Source organism: Thamnophis sirtalis, unplaced genomic scaffold, assembly GCF_051295495.1.
Source record: "Thamnophis sirtalis isolate CommonGarterSnake01/CBP01778 unplaced genomic scaffold, rThaSir2_p1.2 scaffold_3, whole genome shotgun sequence".
Lineage (NCBI taxonomy): Eukaryota > Metazoa > Chordata > Lepidosauria > Squamata > Natricidae > Thamnophis > Thamnophis sirtalis.
Genome location: NW_028261383.1, coordinates 93,218,933 through 93,246,838, shown reverse-complemented (window position 1 = coordinate 93,246,838; position 27,906 = coordinate 93,218,933). Strand labels below are relative to the sequence as shown.

Genomic DNA, 27,906 nt, shown 5'->3' with positions numbered 1-27,906 from the left:
AAAGCCACATGTCCTCCCACAATAGTAGCTTTTCTTTCTTTCATATTTCTTAGAACTTAGGTGAAAACTACTGCTTGTGGGCTGTCTTGCAGTGGCTCCTATGTGCTTCTCTACTGGCCATCTATAGTTCCAATTGTTTCATTGGTCACATAGTTCTGACAGTGGGAGCTGAACAAGGAAGAATTGTGATTATTATGGTGACACAAATGCTGGGAATGAACAGAAAAAAGTTCTTTTGTTGTTTTTTTTCTCCATGAAACTATATAATTATTATTTTAAATTTCAGGAGCTGCAGGTGTAATTGTGGGACATCCTTTGGACACAGTAAAGGTTAGTGTATGTATGCATGTAATTAATGTAATTCTTGCACATGTAAAGAAAAACCATTTAGCATGAGGGAGAATTGAGATATTTTCTCTGGTAGGGTATATTTTGTGTGATTAATACCACCCATAAAAATTCTGTCCTGGTTTAATTACAGAGCACATTCATAAAGCTCACATGTAGAATGTAATTGTGCACATTAAGACCTTTATATGGATTGGGGGAATCTGATACTAAAGCAAAAATTTAGGATTATTAAAAAATAGTACTGGCAATGCAGAATGCAGATACATCCAGAGTGATCTTGCATACATTTGAGTAAATTAAAAGGCCTTTATTGCCCCCTTTCTACCAAGGGGATTAAGTTTATGTTACATTGAAACTGGGATTCTTATTTGGAAGCTTATTCCTTTTGGGAGGTTATTGTAATTATGCGAAACTTTTTTTTTACACTGGTAGTTATAATTTAAATATCCCCATGAAGAAGTTGATTTCTGAATAAGTATGTTCCATCAGAGTTCAGATTCTAGCACTCTATCACCAGCAGTTTATTTGGATGTATTATGGTACAACTAAAGAATCGCTTTGGTGCGTTTGGATGGCCCAGCCGATTAGAAGGAAACTTTTATTAATGTGGGAATAAGTCCTGAGATTGTAACAAGCAGTTTATTTTCTTCATTCATGGCCTCATACACTTCGTGGTGCACATTGATGCAATATGTAACAATTACTAGGTTCCCATGAATAGGATTGGGGTTCTGTATGCTTGGAGGATTTTAAAGACAAAAGTGCCAAAGTACAGTGTTTGGATGAATGCTCCCCTTTCCTGTAATAACTGTGCCAAAGAACTAATCACATTTGTGTATTTACAATTTGCTGTGCTGTCCGTGGATTTGTCTGGAAGTGAGGTCTGAAGGAATATGTGCTTTCCAGTTCTGCCAAATGGATGGCTTTACTGTCATTGCTGGTAGCGCGTGCTAGGAGTCAACAATAGACCTTGTGGGAACATTTTTGCTACGTTTCCTACTTTTGCTTGGGCACAGCCAAGAAACAAGCCACACATCGTTCAATACAACTGTCAAGCTGGCCCCTTCTTTACTATTGGATGTTGATGCAGCTTGGGAATGGCAACTAGGCAGCTTTGTTCCATTTCCAAATCAGCAAGGGAAAGGGAAAGATCTTAAATGGTGAATGAAGAAGCGGAGTCAGAGAGCAATTCAGTACTTACTGATTAAGTAGCAAAGGTGCATCCTGAGGAATAAGGGAAAGAGAGCGGAGAGCTGTGCTGAATAGCTCAGTGTACTTGAATGTGGATTATGTCCTAGTACAGCAAGTCTCTTCAAATCAACAAATAAGGCATAGAGATCATGCTCGAAGTTGAGTACTTTGACTCTTTGCACAAAACTTTGGGCCCAGTTAGAAACATGCCAGATTTCAATAAACAAGAAAATAACATGATGGTCAGGGAATAAGGAGGATTTGGAAAGCAGGTTAAATATAACCTGGATTGTAACATCGCTACACTGGATTGGTTTGGAAGGGGGGATGAGAGTGAGTGAGGTGTTCCAGTTTCACAATTATTGTGCTGTTGATCCGATGAATAACAAACCTGCTTCCTAAAAAATGTACTGCTTTTTTTTTTGGCATAGACGTCAGTGCAGTAGTTAATGTTTACATTTCTTGTAGGTCATCTGCGAATACCTTATACAAACATTCTGCGAGGGATTCCTCTCCCACATTAAAAAAAAAAGAGGTGGTGGAAGTGATGGCAATAAGTTTACTTTTTCCAATATTGTGTCATTGCAAAAGCAGCAGTGTGCAAATAACATTGATCACTAATTAGTTGAGTTAGTGCCAGTATCTGTCTAGGCCTGAACCCAGACCACCCACTCTGAGGAGCGAAGCCCCTTGGCACTGTTTCTCCTCCTTTGTTGCTGAAGTTCCTCCTTTGTTGCTGAGGTTTCCTGGCTGCTTCTCTCTTTCAAATATCTGGAGAGCAAGAAAGGCATAGCCCACATACATTCTCCTTTATAATGCAAGATGAGGGTTCAGGGATAGGGCAACAAACTGAGCGAAAACAAAAGGAGACAAATTTGCTTTGTGGCTCTCCAATATCTCAAACTGATTTGGCTGCTTAGTACATTTTCCTTATCACTACTGGCCTCCCCTTAATGAGACTTATTAGTGGATTTTCTCTTCATAGATACATTGTGGTATTTCTTGATAAGGTCCAGGAAGACATTTATATGTCTAAAACAACCATTTAGTCTGTCTGTCTGTCTGTCTCTGCCTGCCTGCCTGCCTGCCTGCCTGCCTGCCTGCCTGCCTGCCTGCCTGCCTGCCTGCCTGCCTGCCTGCCTATCTATCTATCTATCTATCTATCTATCTATCTATCTATCTATCTATCTATCTATCTATCTATCTATCTATCTATCTATCTATCATCTATCATCATCATCTCCCTCCCATTGAATTCGTTTATTTTATATTAAATTTGCTTATCAGAACAGCTATCTAGGTCCAAAACACTGTATGTATTTGGATTAGTATGGTGATACACCTCAGTATAGATATTTATTGCAAAACCAATGAAATGCACATGTGTTAGGTCAGTGATGGCTATTCTTTTTGTCATCATGTGCCAAAAGCATGTCTGTGCATGAACCTATAATGTAATGCGTGTGCGACCCCCGCACACCCTGCGCATGTGCACACTTCCCCCGTGATCCCATGTGTGCATGATCCCCACACATGCATGACCCACCCGTATGTGGATGCATTTCCCACATGGACCCAGCACATGCGCAGCAGAGTCCCCAAAACCAGCTGGCCAGCAGGAGACGTGGATGCATACATGGTGGAGCTGAGCTGAGGCAGCGGCTTGCGTGCCTGCAGAGAGGGCTCTGCGTGCCACCTGTAGCACGTGTGCCATAGGTTCGCCATCGGGATGCTAGATTAATCCTCCAAACTATGAAGGCTACATGGCAATTTTGTATCTATCACAGTGATACAGTGGTCTATATATAAAGGGAGGGATAGAAGTTTACAGGCTTTGCCATGGCTGCTAGTGAAGTGATTTTGCTGAGAAAACGATTCTTCTTTTCTTTCCCACAATTTATCCAAGGAGTCTGAAATACATAGGCCTCCTTTTTATCCTCACAATAATTCTCTAAGATAAATTAGGCTGAGAATTGGTGATGAGCCCAAACTCACCAAAAGAGTTTTATGGCTGAATAGGAACTTGAACTGGGTCTCCTATTCTAAATCAAACTTTTCTAAAATAGCCAATTTTGCACTCATTGAAAGGATCGGCCTTAACTTGCAATTATTTGCCATTCAGAATAAGGAACTTGTTTTCAGAGCGTCCCAGGATAAATGATTCTTGACTACAGAGGTCGGGGAGACATTCTGATAATGAAATGTCTGTCTAACCCTTCCAGGCTCAATTTCAGACAATATTATTGTGAACTGTCCCTAACCACTGCAGAAACTGGGATGCTTAAGAGAGAAACACTTTGATGCCAGCCAATCTTCTCTTCAGTAAGAAAAAAGAAACAAAACATTCTGGCAGTATTCTGCTTGCTGAGTGGCATTTCTTCATCCTCTGTGCTGTAATCATTGCTGATATGTCAGGAGTATTTTCTTTCAAACCTATGCCCCATGGGAAGCTGGGACTTGGAGAGCCAGATTCTCCAATGATGAGAGCACAATCATTATCATTATTGCTATTATTCTGTATATGACAAAAGAAATAGGGGCAATATGCACTTGCAAGAATGTCAGCCGTGGCAAATAATCTGGCAGGTCTCATTTGCATTCTATTTGCAAATCTGATTGATAGAGCTCATTGCATTCTGTTATTGAGTTGAAATATCAATCTGCAAGAGCTTCAAGATTGTAATGTGATTCTTGCAGTTAAGACAACTTGTTATTTACAGCTGCACTGTAAAACGTTATACCTTATTGATCATGTAACACAGGGGTGATAGACTTGATTTCATTGAGGGCCACATCATCAAGGTTGTGTTTGACCTCAGGTGTGTGTGTGTGTGTGTGTGTGTGTGTGCTTAGCCAGGGTGGGTGTATCCAGCTCGACATCACTTGTGTCAGGGGTGCCTGTGGTGCTTCAAGCTCTGTGCCAACGAAAACAGGCTCCCGAGCTCCATTCTTGGCTGTGACAGCTTCCTGCAACCGTCTGCCAGCGAAAATGAAGCTTGGGAGGGCTGCAAACTCCATTTTCACTGGCAGACCAGTCATTTGCTATTTCCATGGTGGCCCCATGGGCCAGATCTAAGCACCCTGTGGGCCAAATCCGGCTCACGGGCCTTGAGTTTGACACGCCTGATCTAACACAATAGATTTACTCCAATAATTTATGTTAGCTTTATAAGCTTCCACCTGACACCGTTTTCATTTTTCCAGCCCTCACTAACTCTGTTTTCATTTTTACAAATTCATTTTTGAATAAGACTGTACTAATAATAAACACATTTCTTTGTGTTACAAATAAAAGCAAACATGGTATTCAAGCATATTATCAATTCAAGCTATGAGGAAGGGCATACTAAAGCAATAATGCAATAATGGGAGATGAATTTCTCATAACCACTTTACTTGTATTTCTTTTGATAATGTACCCCACTCAGCATTTGATCCTTATCTTTTCCTTTTGTATGAGGGCATATATTATTTTTCTGCCCAAGTAAGACAATTATTCATGTTCACTTTTGGAATGAGCTGTTTACAAAGGTTTTCTATTCTTCCTTTCAAATCATGAATCAATACATTAAATAGCACTCATTTTGGCACATGGTTTTGGCATGCCTCCTTTGTTAGAGCTCTTGGCCATGAGCAAAACTCAATGGCAGAGCATAAGATTTGCCTACAAAAAGTTGCAGATTCAGTCTCAGATTATGGCTGGGTAAGACTCATAGCTAGAGGTCCCCTGCTAGTTACTATAAAAAGTAGCGAGTTGGAAAAACAGCGATCTGTTTCAGTACAAATAATTTCCTATAGGGCCAATCATTATCTGCAGTTATGTAGTGGATAATATATACTATCTTTTTCAGAGTATAAGACGCACCTTTCCCCCCCAAAAAGAGGGTGAAAATCTGGGTGCGTCCTATACACTGAATACAGCATTTTTGGCCTACTGAAAGCCCACCCCCTTTGCAAAAATGGATGTGCAGAGGGTTTGGAAGGCTTCCAAAGTGCTCCTGGGAACTGGAGAGGGCAAAAATGAGCAAAAAACAAGCCATTTATGCTCATTTTTGCCCCCCCCAGCCCCCAGGAGCACTCTACCAGCATCCCAAAGTTCAGCATGCCCCCCATTATTATTATTTTTTGCAAAAGATGAGGTGTGTAGAGGTTTGGGAGCCCTGCAGAGTGCAAAAACTTCAAAATCATGGTGTGTCTTATACTCCGGTGCATCTTATAGTCCGAAAAATATGGTATATATTCTCCACTTTCCTTTATACATACATACATACATACATACATACATACATACATACACACACACACACACACACACACACACACACACACACACACACACACACACAGCCGAGGTGGCGCAGTGATTAAATGCAGCACTGCAGGCTACTTCTACTGACTGCAGTTCTGCAGTTCGGCTGTTCAAATCTCACCGGCTCAGGGTTGACTCAGCCTTCCATCCTTCCGAGGTGGGTAAAATGAGGACCCGGATTGTTGTTGGGGGCAATATGCTGACTCTGTAAACCGCTTAGAGAGGGCTGAAAGCCCTATGAAGCGGTATATAAGTCTAACTGCTAACATACACAAATGGTATCCAGACCTGTTTTTCCAATACAGAGATGACTACCTAGATAGTTTCAGACCATCAGACGTTTGCAAGGAAGCTGTATCTGTAAATTTTAATTAAATGTAATTAATCTGTATATTCTATGCAGAAGGGTATCCATGGAGTTCCCAAAACCTATAGATTCTACAAACTTCTACAGTGCAGAAGTGACATTGTTTTATTAAACAACTGCAGAGATGGTTACCAATCATAAGATGTGTTTAAACATATTTAAGAAAGCTGAATAGATTATTCTGAATCAGAAGTGTGTATAAAGAATTTAGGAAGATGGCAATTATAAATCAAACAAATCTGCATAATACCCAGAGTTCATGTTTTTCACTTGCAGAGTATGCTGACAGTGAAGATTAAGCTATTATACACAATTTTTATCTTGGCAAACACTTGATAGAATGCATGTTTTTCTTTCATTTCATTGTTTTTTTCCTCTTTTGGAACACAGCGTAGATTGGAGTAAAATACAAGTGTTCTTTGTTAAATGTGAGATCTCAATAATTGTATTTCATAATTGTATTTTTCTGTAGACCCGCTTACAAGCTGGGCAAGGCTATGGAAACACACTTAACTGTATCCGCACTATATACAAAAAGGAAGCTGTAAGTATGCTCTTGTGTCTGAAACATATCTGTACAGAGAACAAGTGAAGTTTTTCATGTGCAATAATTTATAAGCATTGTCTCCAGACAAATAATATTCAAGAGAATGAGATTCTTTTAAACCAGTATCACTTGTACAAATGTTTAATGCTGGGATTTCAAAACTGTTTAAATCTGTGACAGGAATACAGTCACCTAAAAGATTCAGAGAAAGCTTCAACTAAAATTCTAGGTCATGGGTTAATACCATCTCCCTATATTAATAGAAGACTTCACCTATTAATATTTTAATCAACAAATTCATGTACTGATAGCATATCAGTACTCTGACCACATAGCAAGAACACTCAAAATCAATTCTGATTTGCTATTTTGCTTGTATATTATCTATCAAGTAAAACATATATGGTCCTCAAAATCTTCAAAAAGTGCGATCTAAGTAAATCAAATTAAAAATTCTGAAGAACTGAAAACAATTCAATTTTTTAAATATATTGACAGCTTCATTCCCCTCAAAAACCTTTCGTAATTAATGTGGACTTGAAAATACCATGTTTCCCTGAAAATATGATATGTCATGATAATAAGGCCATGCCACATTTTTCTGGTGGGCAAAAATCTATGCTCTATGGTTGTACACTCTGCCGGCAGCTGGCCCACAACCATAGAGCGTAAGCCCAGAGTGGCCACTGCTGGAAAACTCGGTTTGGAAGCCACCGAAAAAGCCATGCTGGGATGGTGATGGTGGCAGAGGCAGCAGCGGAGGTTCCCTGGCTCTGCAGGGAGAGCTGGGCCAGGGCATCGTGAGGCTAGGAGGGCCGTAAGCGAGAGCGGAACAGCCACTCGTGCAACCCCCCTCTCCAGCCGTGCAAAGCGCCATTCACTGGCATTTCTAAGGCGCCAAGCTGCGGGAGCCGGGCGGCGGCAAACAAGTGCTCACGCAGCTTGGCGATACCCCGTAGGTCAGTGAATGGTGCTGTGCCCGGCTGCAAAGGAGGTTTGCCGGGTGGCTGCTCGTGAGCGTGGTCGCTTCATGGCTGTTGCTATTCGCCCATGAGGCTGTGCCCGGCTCTTTGAGAGCAGTCGCCCAGCAACCCCAAAACAATAAACCCTCCCCTCATAATAAGGCCAAAGCCATATTTTGTGAGTAAAAAGAAAAAAAGACCCTGTCTTATTTTCGGGAAAACACAGTATATTGATATTTGGCACGTATATCACACCTTGTTTACATCCATTGGGATTTCTGAATGTCCAAAACACATGAAGGAGCGAAGTATAGTGTGCCTGTTTATTAATATTTTTAATATTTGCTTGTTCCCTGTTCTCTAGGAAACTCGTGCAGTTTTACAGTATATTCTAATTCCATGAGTATTGTATGTAATATAACCTGAATAATCTATGATAGTATACAGTAAATACACACACACAGACACAGACACACACAGTGTTTTCTCAGCTCTCTTCTGACATTCCTACCCATGCAGTAAGTACTCTGGCATTCATTTTGCAGTGCAGACTGTGGGCTCTCTAAGACAGGTGTTTAGATCTAATCGAGGGAATATGATGTTTCCAGGTACTTGAGAGACTGCCTCCTGCCAATTACCTCCCTACGACCAATTAGATCCCACAAATTAGGCTTCCTCCGGATACCGTCAGCTAGCCAGTGTCGACTGGCGATCCCCCAAGGGAGGGCCTTTTCTGTGGCTGTTCTGGCCCTCTGGAATGATCTCCCCGTGGAGATTCGGAGCCTCACCACCCTTCAGGCTTTCCGCAAAGCCGCCAAGACCTGGCTGTTCCGGCAGGCCTGGGGCTGATGAGTTCCCAGCCCCACTCGAATTGCTGCGTCTGTTGGGTAGTTTTAAATTGTCTCTGTTTTCTGTTTTGTGTGTTTTGTATGGCCCCTTCCCCATGTGTTCGCCACCCTGAGTCCCTCCAGGAATAGGATGGCATACAAGTTCAATAAATTGAATTGAATTGAATTCCCCTTCACATGCCACTATTACTGGATGCAAGCAGTCGTTCAGGTTTCAGGTCCCTCCTGCTTTAGTTACAATAGTTTTGACCAAATCATGCAACTGAAACAGAAGCAAAATAGAATCCACTCAAAGATATTAATAATAATGGTGTATGTGGAGCAGTGATGGTACAGCGGTTAGAATGCAATACTGAGGCTAACCCTGCCTACAGCGTAGAGTTCGATCCTGATGGGTCTCAAGGTTGACTCATACTTCCATCTTTCCTTGGTTGGTAAAATGAGGACTCAGTTGTTGGAAGCAATATGCTGACTCTGCTTAGAGAGGGCTGTAGAGCACCATGGAGCAGTATAAATCTAAGTGCTATTGCTAAGTGATATGTGTCTGTGGAATAATGTCACATGTGGAAATCCCCTAACTTTTCCTCACTATTGAGTAACTAGTATTTTAGAACAAGAACCATAAACTATTGTAGAGCTGAAGAGCATCCCTTCACTATTCTCTGAGGCAGTCTGCTCTACCATAAACAGTTGACAGTGTTAGAAACATTATTTCTAAACTTAAGCTGAATTACCCTTTCTTGACTTTTGAAAGTCGGGGGCAGCAAATAAATTCATTCCATCATCAGTTGATCCATCATCAGAGCCAAGGTGGCGCAGTGGTTAAATGCAGCACTGCAGGCTACTGCTAGATCAGCAGGTCAGCGGTTCAAATCTCACCGGCTCAGGGTTGACTCAGCCTTCCATCCTTCCGAGGTGGGTAAAATGAGGACCCAGATTGTTGGGGGCAATATGCTGACTCTCTGTAAACCGCTTAGAGAGGCCTGAAAGGCCTATGAAGCGGTATATAAGTCTACTGCTATTGCTATTGCTATTGCTATCCATGATTTCTTGCTTCAGATATGAAGATACCTAACTTAGCAATCCTTAACAATCTCTTGAATATAAAAAACACAATCTAGCTTCCCGCATAATGTAAACTCAACACACTGTAGTTCAAGCATTAAATATACAAACTTACCCTCTATTGTATCATGAACATTCATAAATCATTTCCTTTTCCAGTTTAGAACTCATACAATGTATCTATTGTGTTTTCGTCTTCGCTTTATGCAAAAGGCAGACTTACTGATAAAAGGGGAAATCAAAGTCTTTTATTTTATCTTAAACAGAACAATTACTTGTCCATACATTCTATGCAAGTCTGGGTTTTCCCTTCTGATATTAAAAGGCAAACTTTTTCATTCTTTTTTCTTTTCTTTTCTTGTGTATCTCATATAACTAATCTCACTCTGAGGTGAAACTCTCCTGATGTGCTCTACAAGTTTCTGCTATCAGATTTTCTTTATGTTAGGTAGTTTGTTCTTCCTCACTGGAATGGAATTGTACCTTCAGTATGTCCTATATGATTGTTCGATCGATTGATTGACTAACTGACAGGAAGATAGATTTTTCTGCTTGAACAATTACAAAAAGAAGAAGCTCATCAAAATTAAAACATAGAAAAATAAAAGAAGTGTAAAAATGAAAGTAAAGAAACAAAACAACTTTTTCCTATGAAGTTCTCCATAGAAAATGACCCATGAAAAGCAATGGAAGGAACTAGGAGCATTCAGTCTTGAGAAGATTGTGAGGGACTTCATAACACACTTTGAATACCTGGAAGAATTCACATAGAAGACATTGAACATCTCTATTCTTTCAAAGCATAAGACATGAAATAGATTATCCGATTAAATGCTATAAAATAAATCCTTAGAAGTAAAATCAATTCCCCATAAAGAAGTGGACTCCCCTTTACAAGTTCAAGTAGAGGCTAGGCATCCTTCAGGATGGCATTACTTTAATTTGGACTCTGCTTTCAGCAGGCAGCTGGACTTGATGATAAATTGCTCTTTCTAATTCCGTGATTCATACCTCAATGACTCCTAAAGATACAATCTGCTTTTCATTACTGATGCTGCCATTCTTTCAGAAAACTTGGAAATCTGGTGCAATATGGCATCATTTTGCATTTCTTAGTGATCTTTGATATTCTACAATACTCTATTAACACTCTATGGGCATAATATATTGAAATATTCTCAAAATGTTCCATATTTAGATTAATGCTTTTAAGTGTATACATCAACATCTGATTATAACATTAACCCTCCCTTTCCAACTGACCTATTCTCTTTTAATACGTCATATGTTGTTATAAGATTCAATTTCTATATTCGATTTCTACCTGTCATCCAACCATCTTATGTACTTATTATTCATCTTATTTCAAAAACATTGCATGCAATTGGGTGAAAGAGAGGTGTTGGAAACCACGTGTATTTATTATGTTGATTTTTCTTGCATTTTGAGAGTTCTTCCACTGTCACTCTGTTTTCATACATATTTCACTTTCCAACACTTGGAATCATGCTGGGATAGTTTTTGGAATTTCATTGCTCTTGATCAGCTCACAAAATTCATACCAAATGAACTTTTCTGCTCCTTGTAAAAGATAATTCTTCTTATGGTAAATATTTTTCATCACAAAAATATCCAAGAAACAAAACTTTTTCAAACAATATTGTTTGTGTAGTCCTCTGTGTAGTGCATGTTTCCCTGGCACCTTAGAATATGCCTATAATAGTATATTCAGAACCTAAGGTGACATTCTGGACAGTGGGGTATATTCTCTTGTCAATTAAGATCATACCCTCCTTGACAATTTATACAGATTTTTTGTTGTTGTTAATGAAAGACTGAAGACTATTTTAACTAGGTGACTATAAATTAGGTTTTAAGGTAAAGCAATCCAGTAGCTGAGATCTCTGTAACCTTGTTCTGTTCTCTTTCAATAAATCTTATTAAAAGAAACTCTGGGAGAATCTTGCTTTCTATGAAAGTGGATTGCCAAAAGCTTGACAGTGGCCTTCAACAAGAATGTCAAAGAAAATGATTTCTGGAGTACTACAAAAAGAATTACAAAAAGAAATCAGAAAGATCTGCTAACATTTCAAGTAAGAATTCCTGGTGCTTAACAAAATTAACAGAAGTCTGTTTTCATGCTTTCCAGTTTTAATACCTATATATTTCTAATAGATAGTATTTGTAATGCCAAAATGTATTGTATATAGAGATAAGCATATGTATTTTCCCTTTCTTTTTCCCATCCACTTCCTTTCTTCTGGATCTCTTCAGAAGAAAGCACAACTGATGAAGAGAAAAAGGAAAGTTAGAGAAGCACAGGAGCATATATGATGATGCCATATAGTACAAAAGGGTAGTGACTGTGTAAAGATCATCAATATGGACAATTAGGAACTTACATATTTTCCACACCTCTGTTGTTGAAAACACTATAGTTTCTAGCCCTCAGCACCTCTTCCTAAGTATGTCAGTGTTTTTATGACTTACGAATCAGAGACCCTACAGAAAAACATATGTTCTTACGTTCAACTTCTGCTTTGTCATAAAAATTAATGATGTTAGGGAAGTTCTTAGATACGTTCTTCATTGATTAGCAAGTTAATATATAATGCCCCAATACAATGTATACCCCAATATAATTAGGGGATGTCTGGATGAAAACCAGAAATTCTCTAGTAACTACATAATCTGCCTTTTTATTAGAATCCAAAAAATCTGTTTCTTATATCCTCTATGTTGTTCCTTGATGCAGCTCACTGTAAATTAACTCATAATTTTCTATATTTCATCAATTTTCCACATACTTTTTGTTCCCATTAAGTCCAGCCTGTTGACAATGGAGCAGACCAGAGCAGAATTTCTTACGCAACACTCATAGGCTACTTATTCCTGCTAGATATAGAAACTAATTCAGTTAATAAAACTCCGCATTGGTGACAGGAAGGGCATCTGGCCATTAAAACACTCTGCTAGCTCCATTTAGTTGCCCACACTCCACTCCTAACTTGCACGGGATTATGGGATCGTTAAATGAAGATGATGATAGAAACTAACCCAATGCTATGGTTCTACTAGTTCTCAATTAATCCTTTCAAGGTCTTTTTACTCGTTTACCTTTCATGTCTAACTTTGTATATTTATTAAACTACTTTTTTTTCCATTTTTAATGTAAACGACACATTCTGTTTTAGATGTGGGAAGAACTGTAATTAATCAATTCTTTTACATTGTTAAAGTGCATTGACTGCAAAATTTATCTAACATCTGTCATGAGCAATATTCAGTTCTTAGATTTTGTATGTTTTGTGCCCTTCAGAGTCTCCTCTACTTTGCTAATTTAAAATCTTAATGGGATACAGATAAGATTTTTAAAAACTAAAATTATAAGGCAATGTCTTGAATGTGGGATACAAGTTTTCCAGCAAGAATAAAAACCTATTTAAAAGCTGTCATTTGGCTCTTAAAGAGGCAATGAAACAAGTGTAATTTATTTAAAGTTATCGGCTACCCAACTGCAGTGGAGCGGTATTCACATCCTATTTTACTTTTCTTTCAGGTTACTGGTTTTTTTAAGGGAATGTCTTTCCCATTAATCAGCATTGCTGCTTATAATTCATTGGTATTTGGTGTCTTCAGCAGTACCCAAAGGTTTATTTGCCAACATCGTTATGGGAAACCTAACCATCCTCCTGCACTTACAGATATAACTTTAGCAAGCATAGTAACTGGGGCTTTCTCAGTAGGAATTGGTTGCCCAGTTGATCTAGTAAAAATAAGGCTACAGATGCAGACACAGACTTTTCCTAAGGGTAAGTCCAGATTGTACCTTTGCTTTTTATCATACCAGTTTAAGAAACTTCCTTATCACCCTGGAGTTCCTTAATTTAATTTAGGGTAGAGTTAGGGCAACTGGATGGAGCTGAGCATTTGCTGGCCAGATGCCCTTCCTGACCTCATGCGGAGTTCTCAGCAGACATTTTTCTTTTGTGCCCTTGATCACAAGAAGCATCTGCTACTACCTACGATTGAATTCTCAACTTTCGAAATGGGAGGCAAGCATCTTTCCTACTAGGCCACCACACTACTCTTTTCTCATACCAGTTATGTATAATATTAGGATACGATAGGATAGGAAAGGATAGGATGTAACATGTCATGACATCAAAGCCAAAACTTATATATTTCTATCCAATAGCAAGACACAAGTCTGTATGGGCAGAATTTGCATCCAAATATCACAAAACATGTGTCATCATTTTAATGCAACCTTACTTTGTTTTACACATTGATTATTCCATACAATTATTCCTATAAAGCAATAATACAGCTATTTCTAAAAGAATTGACTTTAGCAACCCTCAGTATATAAACAATATTATTGAACTTATTAAATAAAACTTTGTCTCATAAACACAGTTGCAATACAATTACACTTGTCCATTCACTATGAATATTGTCACATTGGGTTAAAATCACATATCATTTATTTTTTTAAAAACATTACATTAACTTTTATTTTAAAATATTTACATTTTTTTAATAATGTGAGCCACCAATAGCATTGTACAAAACAAATTTTGATGGTCCATGACCAGGTCAATAGTCTAGCATCATTTTTCAGAGATCACAACCAGATTTCTTTGGAAAGCAACCAAATAAAACATGAGAGAAACCAGACGTGGAAAAAATTAACATAGCATCACTTGCATGGGTACAATTGATACATAAAGTCAGAAGGAAATTTGTTAGTTAAAAGCAGTTCTAAATCAAGTGAAAGGGATGAAAGGATGAAATGTGGGTGTTTGAGTTCCATGAATGATTTTCTTTTTTTTTAAATTTCTGGTGGCACCATACGAGTGAACCTAGATCTAGGAAGAGCCTTAAAATAGAAGCTATCAGTCATCGCTGTATACCCACTGGCCATTGTAGCCCTTTGGTATTACCTTCCCTCTTGAAAAGGTATCCCTACCCTTTTAGGTTTCTGGAAGACCTGGCATCCAGTAGTGGGTTGCAGGCGGTATGGCCCGGTACTGGTGTACCGTAGCCTGCCTGGAGCACTAGGTACCGTTCCGGTACGGTGCTCCGAATGGCCCGCCCACCTGAGCTCCTTACCTGTCCTTTAAGCCTTTGGCACTTCCACGCACAGCACGTAAGGCACCTGTGCAATACTCCGCTGAGCAGTTGGGGCATTGTGGAGGCTTGCAGAGGCATTGCAGGAAGGTACGATGCATGCGTGCGCCACGCACGTCCATGTGGGTGACGCCGGGCCCGTTCCAACCGTACCAGTTGGAATAGGATCCAGAACCCACCACTGCTGGCATCTCCCCCCCTTCTCCCCTCATCCCAAGGATGCTAGGATGGGAGTTGAGCTGGAAGCCAGGTTGGTCTGGTCCTGGGAAGACGGGTACTTAAGTTTTCATCCTTGTTTATATGGATTGTTGTGAGTTGCTTAGAAAAATAATATGAGATAAGTGGCTACATAAGCAAGTAAGTAAAGTAAATAAATAAGCAAACCAGCTTTCAGTTTTTATAAAGTGGTGATTTAAAACTCCCACTGCCTCCATGAGTGTTAGGCAGGGGGGAAAAGCAATAGGTAAAAAGAATTCAAAACAAATCCACCCCCTGCCCCCTAAGCCAATATACATAGCAAAACTCTGAGGAATTATTTGCATCTGATCCTGAAATCTCCTTTTACTTCTTCTCTAGCCACCCTGGAAATGAAGCACAAAGCAACTGGCATTTCAGTACAGGCTGCCTACCGAGGTCCAATTCACTGTATCGCTAACATTCTCCAGCAGGAAGGTTTGCCAGGCCTCTTTCGAGGTACGACTGCCATGCTTCTGAGGGATGTCCCAGGATACTGCGTCTACTTTATCCCTTACGCATTGGTTTCTGCCTGGCTCACTGCAGAAGAATGTCTTTCTCCCACTCCCTTTGCAGCGTGGATGGCTGGTGGCATTGCAGGTATGAACTTATTTTTCCATGTGTTATTTGGCTTGGTTCACATTGTGATATTGGGCCTTAATATGGTTGGTTTGCTCTTGCATTGGAATGATAAATAAACAGACTGGCTATAGGCTAGCATCTTGGGTAATCTAAAACAAATTAAAATATTATTTAAAGCTCTTAGTGCAGCATTATGTATGCATGAATGAATGTAAATACTAAGCTTAAGTTCATTATACCATAAAATCAAGGACTGGCAAAAATTGCTACTTGTTTTGGAAGACTCTGTTTTGGGAAGAGTGCTCCATATCCTTGAAAAGCAATGCACTCTTCCCAAAACAGAGTTTTCCAAAACAAGTGGCAATTTTTGGCAGTCCTGGATTCTATGGTATAATGAAGTTAATAATATATATATGGGGGGGGAAATGCTTTTCAAGCATGCATGCATGTATGCATGCATACATACATACATACACACACACACACACACACACATAGATATGCTGGTCTTGTTGTATTCGGGTCATTTTCACGTGTGTAGGTATGCTGGTCTTGTTATATTCGGGTCTTTTCCCATGTAAGATTGAGATTGTCTTGGCAACGTTTCATTAAAACAGCCTTCAACAGTGACCAAAAAATAGCCAACATCTTAAGAAACCCCAAAGACAAAATCCAGATAGAAAACCAAGGAGTCTACGAAATACCATGCAAAATCTGTCCTGCAACATACATAGGACAAACGAACAGGAGAATAAATGCACGCATCGCATAACACAAGAACACAGTCAGAAAAAAAGAAAAAACTTCCTCCCTTTTCCAGCACCTTAAAGCTACAGGACATGAAATTAATTCTGAAGGAACCAGGTTAATCTCCAAAACTGAACACTTCAACAAGAGAATAATTATGGAAACTATTGAAATAGAGAAACACCCCCACAACATGAATAAACGTGACGATACCTTCCACCTACCAGACATCTGGAAAGCAGCCCTGGTAAACAAACGAGCCCCACCCACCACCCAGGCCATTACAACATGAAACAACAATGGACCCACAGCCAGCACCAGGCAGCACCAATCTACCAATCATGATACAGCCACACATCCAATCAATCCACTTACTGAAACAAGGCCAGCACTCCATACACCCCCACCAAGATTTATAGAAAGACGGCAGCTCCAGCCACACTTTAAGCCAAATATTATTATGAATTTTTATTTTCATTTCTACTTTAGCATAATTGTTATTAACTATAAGCTGATCTGTGACCAAAATTAAAATTGATTCAGAGTTACATGAACAGAATTGAGTGAAAAGATAGTCTACCAAGTCACATCAGACAATCTAGATACAAACAAAATCAAGTTATCATTTTGGTGTGTACTATTCCAGTAAAATTATCAAAAATATTCAAGGATATTTACACTGGCAAGGGTACAAAAAGAAAAGATGATGGGCAGGGATTGAGATTTTGAGAACTGTTAAAATACATAATCAGATCTATTTTTCTTTTACTAGAAAAGGGGAAGAAGTATCTCTGAGGTCAAGGTTGTAAATTTGATTTAATGTTGTCATAGCATGCATCAACTCAATGTAAATAAAAAATGATCTCTTTTTAAAAATTATTTATTTTCATGATTAGCTAATTTTTTAAATACAGGAATGGGGAAAATCACAGACTTTTAATGTTTTTTCTCGCGTAACAATTTCTATTCAGGAATGGTAATTTCTGATATGTGCCATTGCAGGTTGGTCTACTAATTTATAAATAACATGAAACTCTTTTACTGTGTCTGCCAATTTACTTTGAATGATAAATAGGAGTTCTACTGAAGTCAGTATTTAACCTGGCCAATTATTTTCAAACCTTGGCACTGGCTCACATAAAAGCAAACCAGTTATTGGTTAACGTGAATAGATTTTTCCAACATTTCACAAGAGTAGCACAACCTAACTGCATTCCTCTAAGCCAGTGCTCTGTAAAAACATTCACGGACATAGAGCAATGTGCAAAACATAGGTTAACTTATAACATACACTCCAATTATCTGAAACTCTGGGGCAATTGTGTTTGATGTATGCAAAATTCTAAGATTATACCACGTTTGAGTGCCACTCATTTATTTTGAATGTAAAACTTTTATAGGTAGTCCTCAACTTACAACCACAATTGAGCCTAAAATTTCTGTTGCTAAGCAAGGCATTCATTAAGTGAGTTTTGTCCCATTTTACAATTTTGCTTGTCACAGTTGTTAAGTGAATCACTGCAGTTGTTAAGTTAGTAACACACTTGTTATGTGAATCTGGCTTCCCCATTGACTTTGCTTGTCAGATGGTCGCAACAGGTAATCACATGAGCCAGGAACACTGCAACTGTTAAGTGTCTGCAATTTGACCATGTGATCATGAGGATATTCATTAAGTTACTTTTTTCAGTAAAGCGAATTATCATTGTAACTTCGAATGCTCACTAAATGAATAGTTGTAAGTTGAGGACCATCTGAATATAGAAAGAGTTGCTTCTTTTAAACTTATTGTTTTTTTAGGGTTGATTCCTAAAAAATTTTTTTAGGGTTGATCCCACATTACATCTACCATTCAACATCTAGGCATAGTTTTATGTATCTAGAATGCATTTGTTAACTGGAAGCTTTTCCAGTTGGCAAAAGTGGGATGACCCTACACTGTTACATTAATAATAAATCATATAAAGCATGGAGATGTAGTCTTATTCTATCCCAGGGGTGAAAAATTAATTTTCCCAAGGGATCACAAGGGAAACTGAGACTGTTATCAAGAGACATTGCCCGTGATGCCCCCCCGCTGCCCCAATGCTGCCCTGCCTCTGCCATTCCATCCTGACAATACCCACTCACAAAGTTGATACTTCACTCGCCTGCCACCAACACCCCCCTGCCAACGTGAACAAGAGGCCACCCCCAATGATGCCTGTCACTGTTGGCTGGACTGGAACAGCCTACAGACCAGATGTGCCCCGTAATCCATAAAATATCCAGTAAGAAGAACTTTTCCTTCATTTCCCATTAGTCCCATTATCTGTTCCTATGGGAAAGAGATGGCAGCATTCCTGCAGATATTTGGACCATCTCAATTATTCCATGCCCAAACCATCATTCTCTTACAGATGGAGTTGGAGCATTGTGATTCCATCACAATGTTTCTGCAGAGACACCCTACATAATAATGTAGTTAATCCTAATATAATTGTTGAGAAGAAACATGGTTGTTTGGTAGGAAACAGGCCATAATTAGGAGTGGCAAAACTTTTGATCCTCAAACTACTTGGACCTCAAATATTATTGTGTGAACATTAAAATACTAAATTACTAATATAGAATACATTAGACTACTGAACAAGGCATTTGTATTTTTTTCAAGATTGGGCAATTTTTTAGTACTATGTCTGCACTATTCTTTGTGCTTTGTTTGTCTCCTATCAGAAATGCAGGAACTAAAAGAGAAATATTATTAATTTAAATTTTAAAAAGATTGAAAACTTTAATAAAAACAAATTTACATGATTCTAGTCTAATGCCGGGGCACATTGATGGCAGGAATATTTCCAAACAGCAAGTAATTAATAGTAACAGTGATGGACTAATGACCACATTACTCTACAGTCATTAAATGCATCACCTACCACTACTAAGAGAGACATCATATAGTTGCAACTTGCAATTGTACTCCCAAGTTCTCCATTGATTGTTTGCAGAAACCAGCTGTGAAGCATCCAAGTGATAGTCACATCACTGAAGGTCACTGCAATGGTTGCAAACTGCCCATCAATTGTGAGGTGCCCAAATGGTGATCACATGACCATGGAGATGCTGAGATGGTTGGTTGTAAAGTAACTTTTTCAGTGCCATAACTTCGAATGGTTGTTTAAACAGGGTAATCATTAAGCAAGGATTACCTATAACAACATTTCGCCACTCGTTCCCCACCTTAGCAAAAATGCTTCAAAAACAATATGTTTTGCTTTTACAAATCCCCTATCCCCCATTTTAAAGAATTTCTCCAATTCCTTCATCCCAAAAGATATTAAGCCAGCTATTCGGTTTCATAAATGAATTCAAAATGTATTGTCTATCTAATGACTAACATCTATCAATTTCTCCCTAGGAATCATATCTTGGGGCACAGCAACTCCTATGGATGTTGTGAAATGTCGTCTCCAAGCAGATGGAGTTTACGTAAACAAATACAAAGGAGTCATTGACTGTATCTATCAAAGTTACCACACTGAAGGTCTAAAAGTAAGCACTAACCTTTTGAGAATGCCACCTCATTATTGGCAACAAACTTAATATGAATAAATTATCCATGGGAAGTAGGGGAGTAGCAGAATGATAAAAGCATCATCACACCACAAACTTTAGGCATGCATGAATATCATGTAGAAAAGAAGTGATACAAAAATACTTTCATTAGTCTGATCCCTTTACCTTCCAACCCACCAATGAATATTGATAAATATACCATAGATATATCGAAAAAAATTCAGTAAAATTATACCATAACATTTCTGGTCAAAATATAATAACTAGAATTCTGGCCATTTTCTCAGGTGTTTTTAAAGGGTAATTTAGATATACTTTACATGGATTTAATTTTATTAACGTTTTTCTGGTTTATATTTAGATCTCTTATTGTAAGCTGCCCTGATGATCAAATACATAGAAATGGAGGGCATAAATTTAGAAATTTAAAAAAGAGATATATAAATATAGCAGAATCTGTAGGATAGGTCTAACAGCAGCTATGGGACAGTGGTGGGTTTTGGATCCCGGTGCAACTGGTATGGTGCAACGGGGCGTCCACCACTTGCATGTCCGCAGTGCGTGCATGTGTACTTACCACCCGCGATGCTCCAGCTACTTGGCAGAGCATCACACAGGCACCGTACGCTCTGTGCGCATAAGCCCCAATCGGCTCAAATACAGGTAATGAGGGGGGTAGGCCCTCCGGAGCACCGTACTGGAACAATACCTGGTGCTCCCAGCAGGCACTGGTACACTTGTACCGGTGTGTACCAGTCATATCCCACCATTGCTATGAGATCAGAATAGCTAAATGGAATCAGCACCACTAAGAAGTCTCATTCATTATCTCATTTGAAGCAGTATTGCCACACCATGTTACTCAATTGATTTATTCAATTCCTGCATCTCAAGCAAAAAATATATTTCAAGGGCGCTGACACACAAAGACAGCACTTTACAAGAATATTTGCTGCACTTTAGGCAAATACTAGCAGACAGGAATATAATTGAAATGCTTAGTATAAAATGCTTGCCTGAAGGGCTGAACACAGCCCAAGAAGCAACAGTGTTGTCCATAGAGATTCCAAAAGTCACAGGACTCCAAATCAGTAATCAGGTGGTCCAAGGATTAAGAGCCACAAACAAGAAGCAAGAACACAATTCAAGAGCTGGATAGACAAATGATTATTTAAAGAAGGACTCAAGCACAGGGGCTAACTAAATCTGCAGCACTGACTGCAATTACTCATGCCTTGTTCTTTGTTTCATAAGAAGTCTTATTGAGGAAAATTGTTCTGCTTACTTCTTTATGTACTAACACCTGGGGCTTATACCTCATCATCAGATTGATTCAGTTGAACAGGAGATGCCTATGAGTGATCAGCATCAATTGAATCCTGGCTTATTGATTCCCAAGGCTGACAATTCTGAAGCATAGGCTCAGTTAGAATAATATGTCCAGAGTCAAGTTCAGACTCTGAATTGTGGTTCATAACAACATATGAATTTTGAAGATGGCGACAAAATTATAGGCAACTAAAAGTAAATCAATAGGGATTTCACACATGGATTCCCTCTTTTTCTTACAACATGTTACTTGTAGTAGATCAGTGGTTCCAATTCAGTCCTCCTGCTATGTTGGAATAATTCCTGGAATGCTCAAGAAAGTCATCCCAGTTAGCTGACAACTTCATACAATTTCATATATCAGCTCACAAACTCAGGTACAGCAAGGAGGGGTGAGGGAATGATCTATTAGAGGTCTTCCTCCTATGCAAACAGCCACCAGTATTTTGAGCATTATCGTTCATTGAGATAGTTGGTAACACAAAATAGCATGATTCTTATCAAGAATGGAATGTGTATCATTCTGAATCCTTGCCCAACAACCCCAAGAAGTACTGGAGGTAGGTTACGGCATTGCTTTGGAAAGTTGCTTCCAAAGCATGATTTGCACAAGCCTTTATTGAAGCAAAACACCCTTTCAAAGCTTCACACAACTGTATTGGGCAAATGGAAAAGCCTGATGTAGGCTTTTGAAGCCTACAATGGAATTGTTTGAAGTAAAGCAATGGAATATAGTGATCATAATTCTATTTCTCTTTTGATCTTACCAACAGAAATAAGTCAACTTCTTTTTTTGTCCAAATATAAAAATAAGACTTTTCTCTTAGGATGCATATCATTTTCCAATATAATTTCCCCCTGATTTTCCCTTCCGTAATTAGTGGAAGTAGTCGAGATTTCTCTTTGTATATAATGTGTCCTAAATATTCTCTTTTTTATGATCTTCATAAATTAAGTTTTCTTTTTGAGGAAGTGCCTCATTTTGTATACGTTCAACCATGGTATTTTAAATAATCTATAAATCCAAGTCTTCTGGTCTGCTGATAACATCAGTTGGCAAGACCTTATACAATCTATCAATGGAGTTATGGCCTTCAGTCCCAAAACTTAATAAATTGACTTATTTTTCAAAAAGTTATTCTTGTATTTTCAATCCTGCTCCATCTATTCAATCTTGCTATGGATCCATTTATAATTCAAAATACAGCTCAGACATTTAGTTATGCTCCACGTGTATTTTTCTGCAGGCATAGTAGTTGGTTCAATAGTATCAATATGAAGTTACATTGAAAGTCTCAATGTTTGTCTCAGTCATCATGTTTTATCAATTTACATATATCAAATATTGCTGTTATATCTCCATGGGTATTTCCAAAGCCAGTTTCTCTCTGTCTGCAGGCATTCACAAGATTGTTTAATCTTGTTCTTGGTGGAAGAATGCCATTTCCCTGCTAGACAAATCCTAACATGGAATATGATAGATTGTCTAAAATAACATGATTGTACCTGTCTGGCAGTCAATGGCCTTGAAAAAGTTAAGTTTCATTTTGGATGGATGGATGGTCTTCAACATTCAAAGGTGTTCTAGATATTTTGGACTAAATATTCTAGAAATCCTTTTCAGCATGTTTACTTTGGAATTCTAACTGGTGGGAATCACCAGGTTGAGTAAAATTGGTATGCAACTAAAAATATAGCTGCCTCTTCCTGAATTCCCACAGGAGAGAAGAAGAGAGGCGGGGGAGGGGGGAAGGACAGGTGACTGGATTTGTATATGGAAGACAAAGGTGCCAATCCCACCCTGATCACTTTGCAGCATCATGGTTTTAATCTGATCCTTTTTGAGGGCAAAACATTGCTTTCTGGCTCATACTTTTGGTTACAGATTCATCAAACAAGTCACAGCAACAATATTTATGATGTGGTTTACAGAGTTATTTCTAATATTATGTCTACATCTGATTTATACTTGCTCTGTCCTGAGGGCAGCTGCTTCCCTTTTTTATCTTCACTTCACTTCCCCTATGCCCTTAGGACCTCACAACCTTTTGATAATTAGTCTCTATTGAAAATCAGAAACATGGAGACATTGCTTCTTACAATTTTGAGATAGTAAATTAACCCCTGCATACATATACACAACCCACCAAGAAACAAGAAACACTAGAAAGCAGGCCCTAAGCATATATATTTTTAAAAAAAGAGAATGACTAAAACAACTCTCCTGAACTGTAACATCCTTTCAGACATCTACCCCCCCCCAAAAAAAAACTTGGCCTCCTACACATCTGTGATCAAGTCCTTCTCTTTGCTCAGCTTGTGTTGTTGAGTGTGACTCTCACCCTTCCACTCCCCCCCCCCAAAAAAAACCACCCATCCCTAATCTAAAGGATATTTTAGAGAAAAATCTGAACAAATGATTGCTGATATATTCTGCTTTCCCTTTCATTTTTAATCAGGAATTAGGGATGGCCTATTCCCCTTCCATTTATTTGGATTTAGATCACCAAACATTTTTCCTTCAAGCACTAATGCCGGGGGGGGGGGGGTTTCCAATCTGTTTTGGGCTCTGTTTGCAATCATATTCATGAGAACATTATATGAACATAAGCAGGGCAAGGAAATAGGAAAGAGTTTACTTCCATCTATGGAGGGAAGCATTATGGGTGCTGGGTCAATCAAATTACTGTAGTGATAGTCTATCGAATAAAAATCAGTCATCTTGTTTGCATTTTCACAATAGTGAAGTATTACATAATATTAATGCAACTCTTTTACTTAGAACTCTTCCCATGTATTACTATCAAATATTACAGTGTGAAATCTATGTTGATACATAAAAAGAAAGGCAATTGATTACATTTTGCTGGAAATTAACAGCTATTATGATCTGAAAGTAAATATGACATGAATACACATACACACACTCTTTGGGTTCAAAGACGACACTCTATTGTGCAGTTCATCTGTGGACAGAAGTGGCTTTGCAGTCAAAGTCTGAAAGCACAGAATCTATAGCAAAATGGGAACACTGGAAGGCCATGGTTATACTAACTATGGGTGTTATTCTGTGATGTTGCGTACCCTTTTTCATCAGTTTTAGGAAGTGCCTATCTGCAAAGCCAGTGGAGGCTTCATAGCACAGGACTTGCCAGTGGGTTCTGTCAGCAATCAAAGCTTCTAGTTCTCTTGGCAGGATGTCACAGTGGCATAGGGTATCCTTTACAGCATCTTTGCAGTGCTTGCATGGTCAACAGAGGTTCTACAGGATTAATATGTGACACAGTCTGGTAAAATACTTTTGTCTTGTTCAGGCTGATAGTCAGGTCAAAGAGAATAGCAGCATCTGAGAATTCTTTTTTCCTCAACTATGCACCAGGATCACACAGTCATCAGTTTCCATTTAAAATCAAGTTAGTGATATAAACAATAAAAAATATTATAAAATAATGTTTAAAGAAGAAATACATACTAACAATAACATGAACACTATATTAAAGTTTCTGGGCAGATTTCATTGATGCTCAAATAGCATTATTAGATGTCCACTGGTTCTTTCTAATAGGAGTATTTCAATCAGAATGTAACTGAAAAGGTTGTCAACACTACCTTCATCATCTTCAAAAAGGTCTCTTGAAGGACTTTTCATCCTGATGTAATTATTGAGCTATCTAATCAATATCTCCATAACTAATCTTCTTTCAATTCTACAGTCTCCTTGTGAGTTCTGAAACTATCTTTTTATATATAAATGTTAAACTATTTCAGTTTTGTGCACTGGTGCCAGAGATAGGTTGCTTCCGGTTCGGCCCGGATCGGGCGAGCCGATAGTAGTGGTGGCAGGAGGCATGCGCATAAGGGTCACGCGAGCACGCCCGAACTGGTAGTAAAAAAATTGGCAACCCCCCCACTGATTGGTGCACCTCTATTTTTAAACCCAGAATGCTTATGATTGTTTCTCTCAAAGGTGGTATGGGTGTGTACACACACACTTATAAGCAAATGGGAAATTTACTATGATAGGTCTGATATGAGAAACATTTATTCACGTTATTACAAACACTGAAATTTTTCAAAGCTTCCCAGAAATGTTGACACATTTCCTCTTTTACATTAAAAGAACTGTGAGTTGTGAAGATAAAATTTTGTAGCCAACTCTTTTTCCTAATAATTTGGACTATGGGTTTATGATATTACACCAGATGGATTTACTATATTTCTTAGAAAAAAAAGAAGAAGAAAAGCTTTAGGAATAGGCTGCTGAATCACAGTGGAGGAGGAAAAAAGTAAGGTTAGCTTGAGCCAGTACCTGGGAAATAGGTTATGGGAAGAATCCACACCGTTGGAAAACCAGAGCACAATGTCTGCAGACCGTGTAATGTTACAGTGATTTTTGATTTTTACAGATGTACTGTAACAAACTGGAATCAAAGCAGGATTCTACATCTCACATAAGATCTGAAGCCAATCCTAAAATGGGACAGAACATTGATAAGGAAAGTTATTTAAGGAAACTGAATTTTATGAAATCTGAATACTGCTCAGACAACCTAAGCCTGAAGACAACAGCCTTGGACTCCCCTTTATTGAAAAAAAATGGAAACCTAGAAGAACTTGTTATTGCAGAGTTGATAAAGGGAAAGTATAGGTGAATATAGAAAGGTACCATCAAGCTTGCATTCCCATTTGCAGTACTGGCAAATAGTCACGTATCCACGGTATTTTCAGATCCTTGAGTGTCTGAGCAATTGGAAACCTCATTGTGGGAACCTTTAATCCACTACCCAGAATCTATCAACTGGCTCTCCTTGTATTCTTTGTGTAGGATTATAGGTTGCATGTTTTCCTTGTAATTTGTAATATTGGGTGTTAAAAGGACAGCTATTTAATGTCAATACATACAATGCATAAACTTGTGGGAAATCATTTAGCTGAGCCCACTCTTTGTGTTTCTTATAAAATAATGATGAGAAAATAGACCTTTCTCAATATCTAGTTTTTCTTTCCTGTTCAAATAATTTCTTCAAAAAATATCTGACAGACATATTTTCTTTTTTCTTACCATCAGGTCTTTTTCAGAGGACTTACAGTGAATACAGTGCGAGGATTCCCTGTAAGTGCTGCCACATTCCTTGGATACGAACTTTCACTCAAAGCCTTAAGAAAAGAAGCAGAGACAAATCCCTGAATTCTAGGTCAGTTTCACACAACCTCGAGCACTTCCAAATATGCTTCATCAGTACAATCATCTGAAAAAGATGAATGATGGGTTGGATATCATGGACAGTATCCAGTTGTTCTGCATCTGTACAAATCATGTTTTTGGCACTAAAAAAACTTTTTAATTGTTTGAATTCTGTTATTTGTGGGGAAAGACACAGACAAAGGTAATTTAACAGGAGGCACACTGCCTGCCCTCAAGAAAATTTTAAAAAGCAATATATGAAGGTTAATGAAAAGCAATGCTTCTACTTTCACAATTTTAATTTAATTAGTGATACTGTAATTAATAAAACAGACAAAATATTCTTAAAATGAATCCTTTTGTTAACAGTATTTATTTCTTCATGCAATGACCACCATTTGCTGCACACTTCTGCAATATGCTGACGCTGTAAACCGCTTAGAGAGAGCTGAAAGTCCTATGAAGCGGTATATAAGTCTAATTGCTATTGCTATTTCTTGAGACAAACAGATGCCCACTGTTCCTTTGATTTAGGGAAAAGGATGGAAATAAATGGTACTAAATCTACTCTGATATGAATACCATATCCCGAGTGTGTCTACTATCCTGCATTGGGCTCTGGATGACCTAGGATAGGCCCATGGCTGTCCTGAACACCATCTCAGACCCCCATTCCTAGGAAAGGCGGATTAAAGTTTTTCCCAAGACTGTAAATATGAAGAACTCCCATCACCAACCTTGAACTAACTGTTTACATACATTTTTTTCTTCCAAGCAAATATTTTTGGTTCACACAAAAAAATAACAATCTTCTATAAAACACTTTAACTATTTAAAAGTTTTGATTTTTATTATTTGAATTGAAAAAAGGAGCAGCAATGTCAGATCTCATTTAAAAAAACCAAATAAGAGACTTGTATCCTCCCACTACAATGTGAGAAAAGACTTCAACGGAATACAACTGATAAAATTGAGCTTCCTAAATTCACTCTCATCCATATTACCCAGCGATGCCACATAATATGACACCTAACAATAAAGGTTTTTAAGAAAATTTGCTTGAGGATTTCTTATGGATTAGATGTGCACAAACATGTTGATCATACCCTTATTCTTACACTGCCTTCAGTTGCAATGCATGAGATATGTGCAGTTTTCAAGTTATGACTGTAATGAGCTTGCCCATTATGGTTGTAACTCGTTACAATCTTAAAATGGGTTGCCAATGTGCCCGACCCAATTTCACAATTTTTGTTGTTGCGGTCATTCAGTAAATGTCATTGTCATTAAGTGAAGCAATGGTTTTACTGCAGTTTTGCTGAAAACTAGTATCTGCTGGTGTCACTGTGGGATGTTGCAAGCTGCTGTAAATGTTTTTTATGTTTTTACAGAGAATATCAATCTGGGTTATCATTTTATTGTGTTTTATTGCATGTTCAACTCATATAATGTAACACCTAGCATACTATCAGTCTTTATCTGATCCACTTTCTGATTTCAA

General features: G+C 38.4%; 1 protein-coding gene and 1 long non-coding RNA gene across 3 annotated transcripts in view; one reads left to right on the top strand and one right to left on the bottom strand.

Moving 5' to 3' along the window:
- Positions 1-27,906, bottom strand: part of LOC148048069 (uncharacterized) — a 111,003-nt gene that overhangs the window by 63,831 nt on the left and 19,266 nt on the right. The gene's annotated exons all lie outside the window — the stretch shown is intronic.
- SLC25A48 (solute carrier family 25 member 48) lies at positions 227-27,447 on the top strand. Of its 2 annotated transcripts, XM_087709516.1 has the most exons (7): positions 227-330; positions 6,691-6,762; positions 11,588-11,733; positions 13,200-13,452; positions 15,350-15,607; positions 19,734-19,867; positions 26,289-27,446. In XM_087709516.1, exons 4-7 carry the CDS (start codon positions 13,221-13,223, stop codon positions 26,406-26,408), a joined length of 744 nt encoding a protein of 247 aa, XP_087565642.1. In that variant the 5' UTR covers positions 227-330; positions 6,691-6,762; positions 11,588-11,733; positions 13,200-13,220; the 3' UTR covers positions 26,409-27,446. The 2 variants fall into 2 exon arrangements, with proteins under 2 accessions (XP_087565642.1, XP_087565643.1); XM_087709517.1 differs by lacking the exon at positions 11,588-11,733 and having other exon boundaries at positions 26,289-27,447.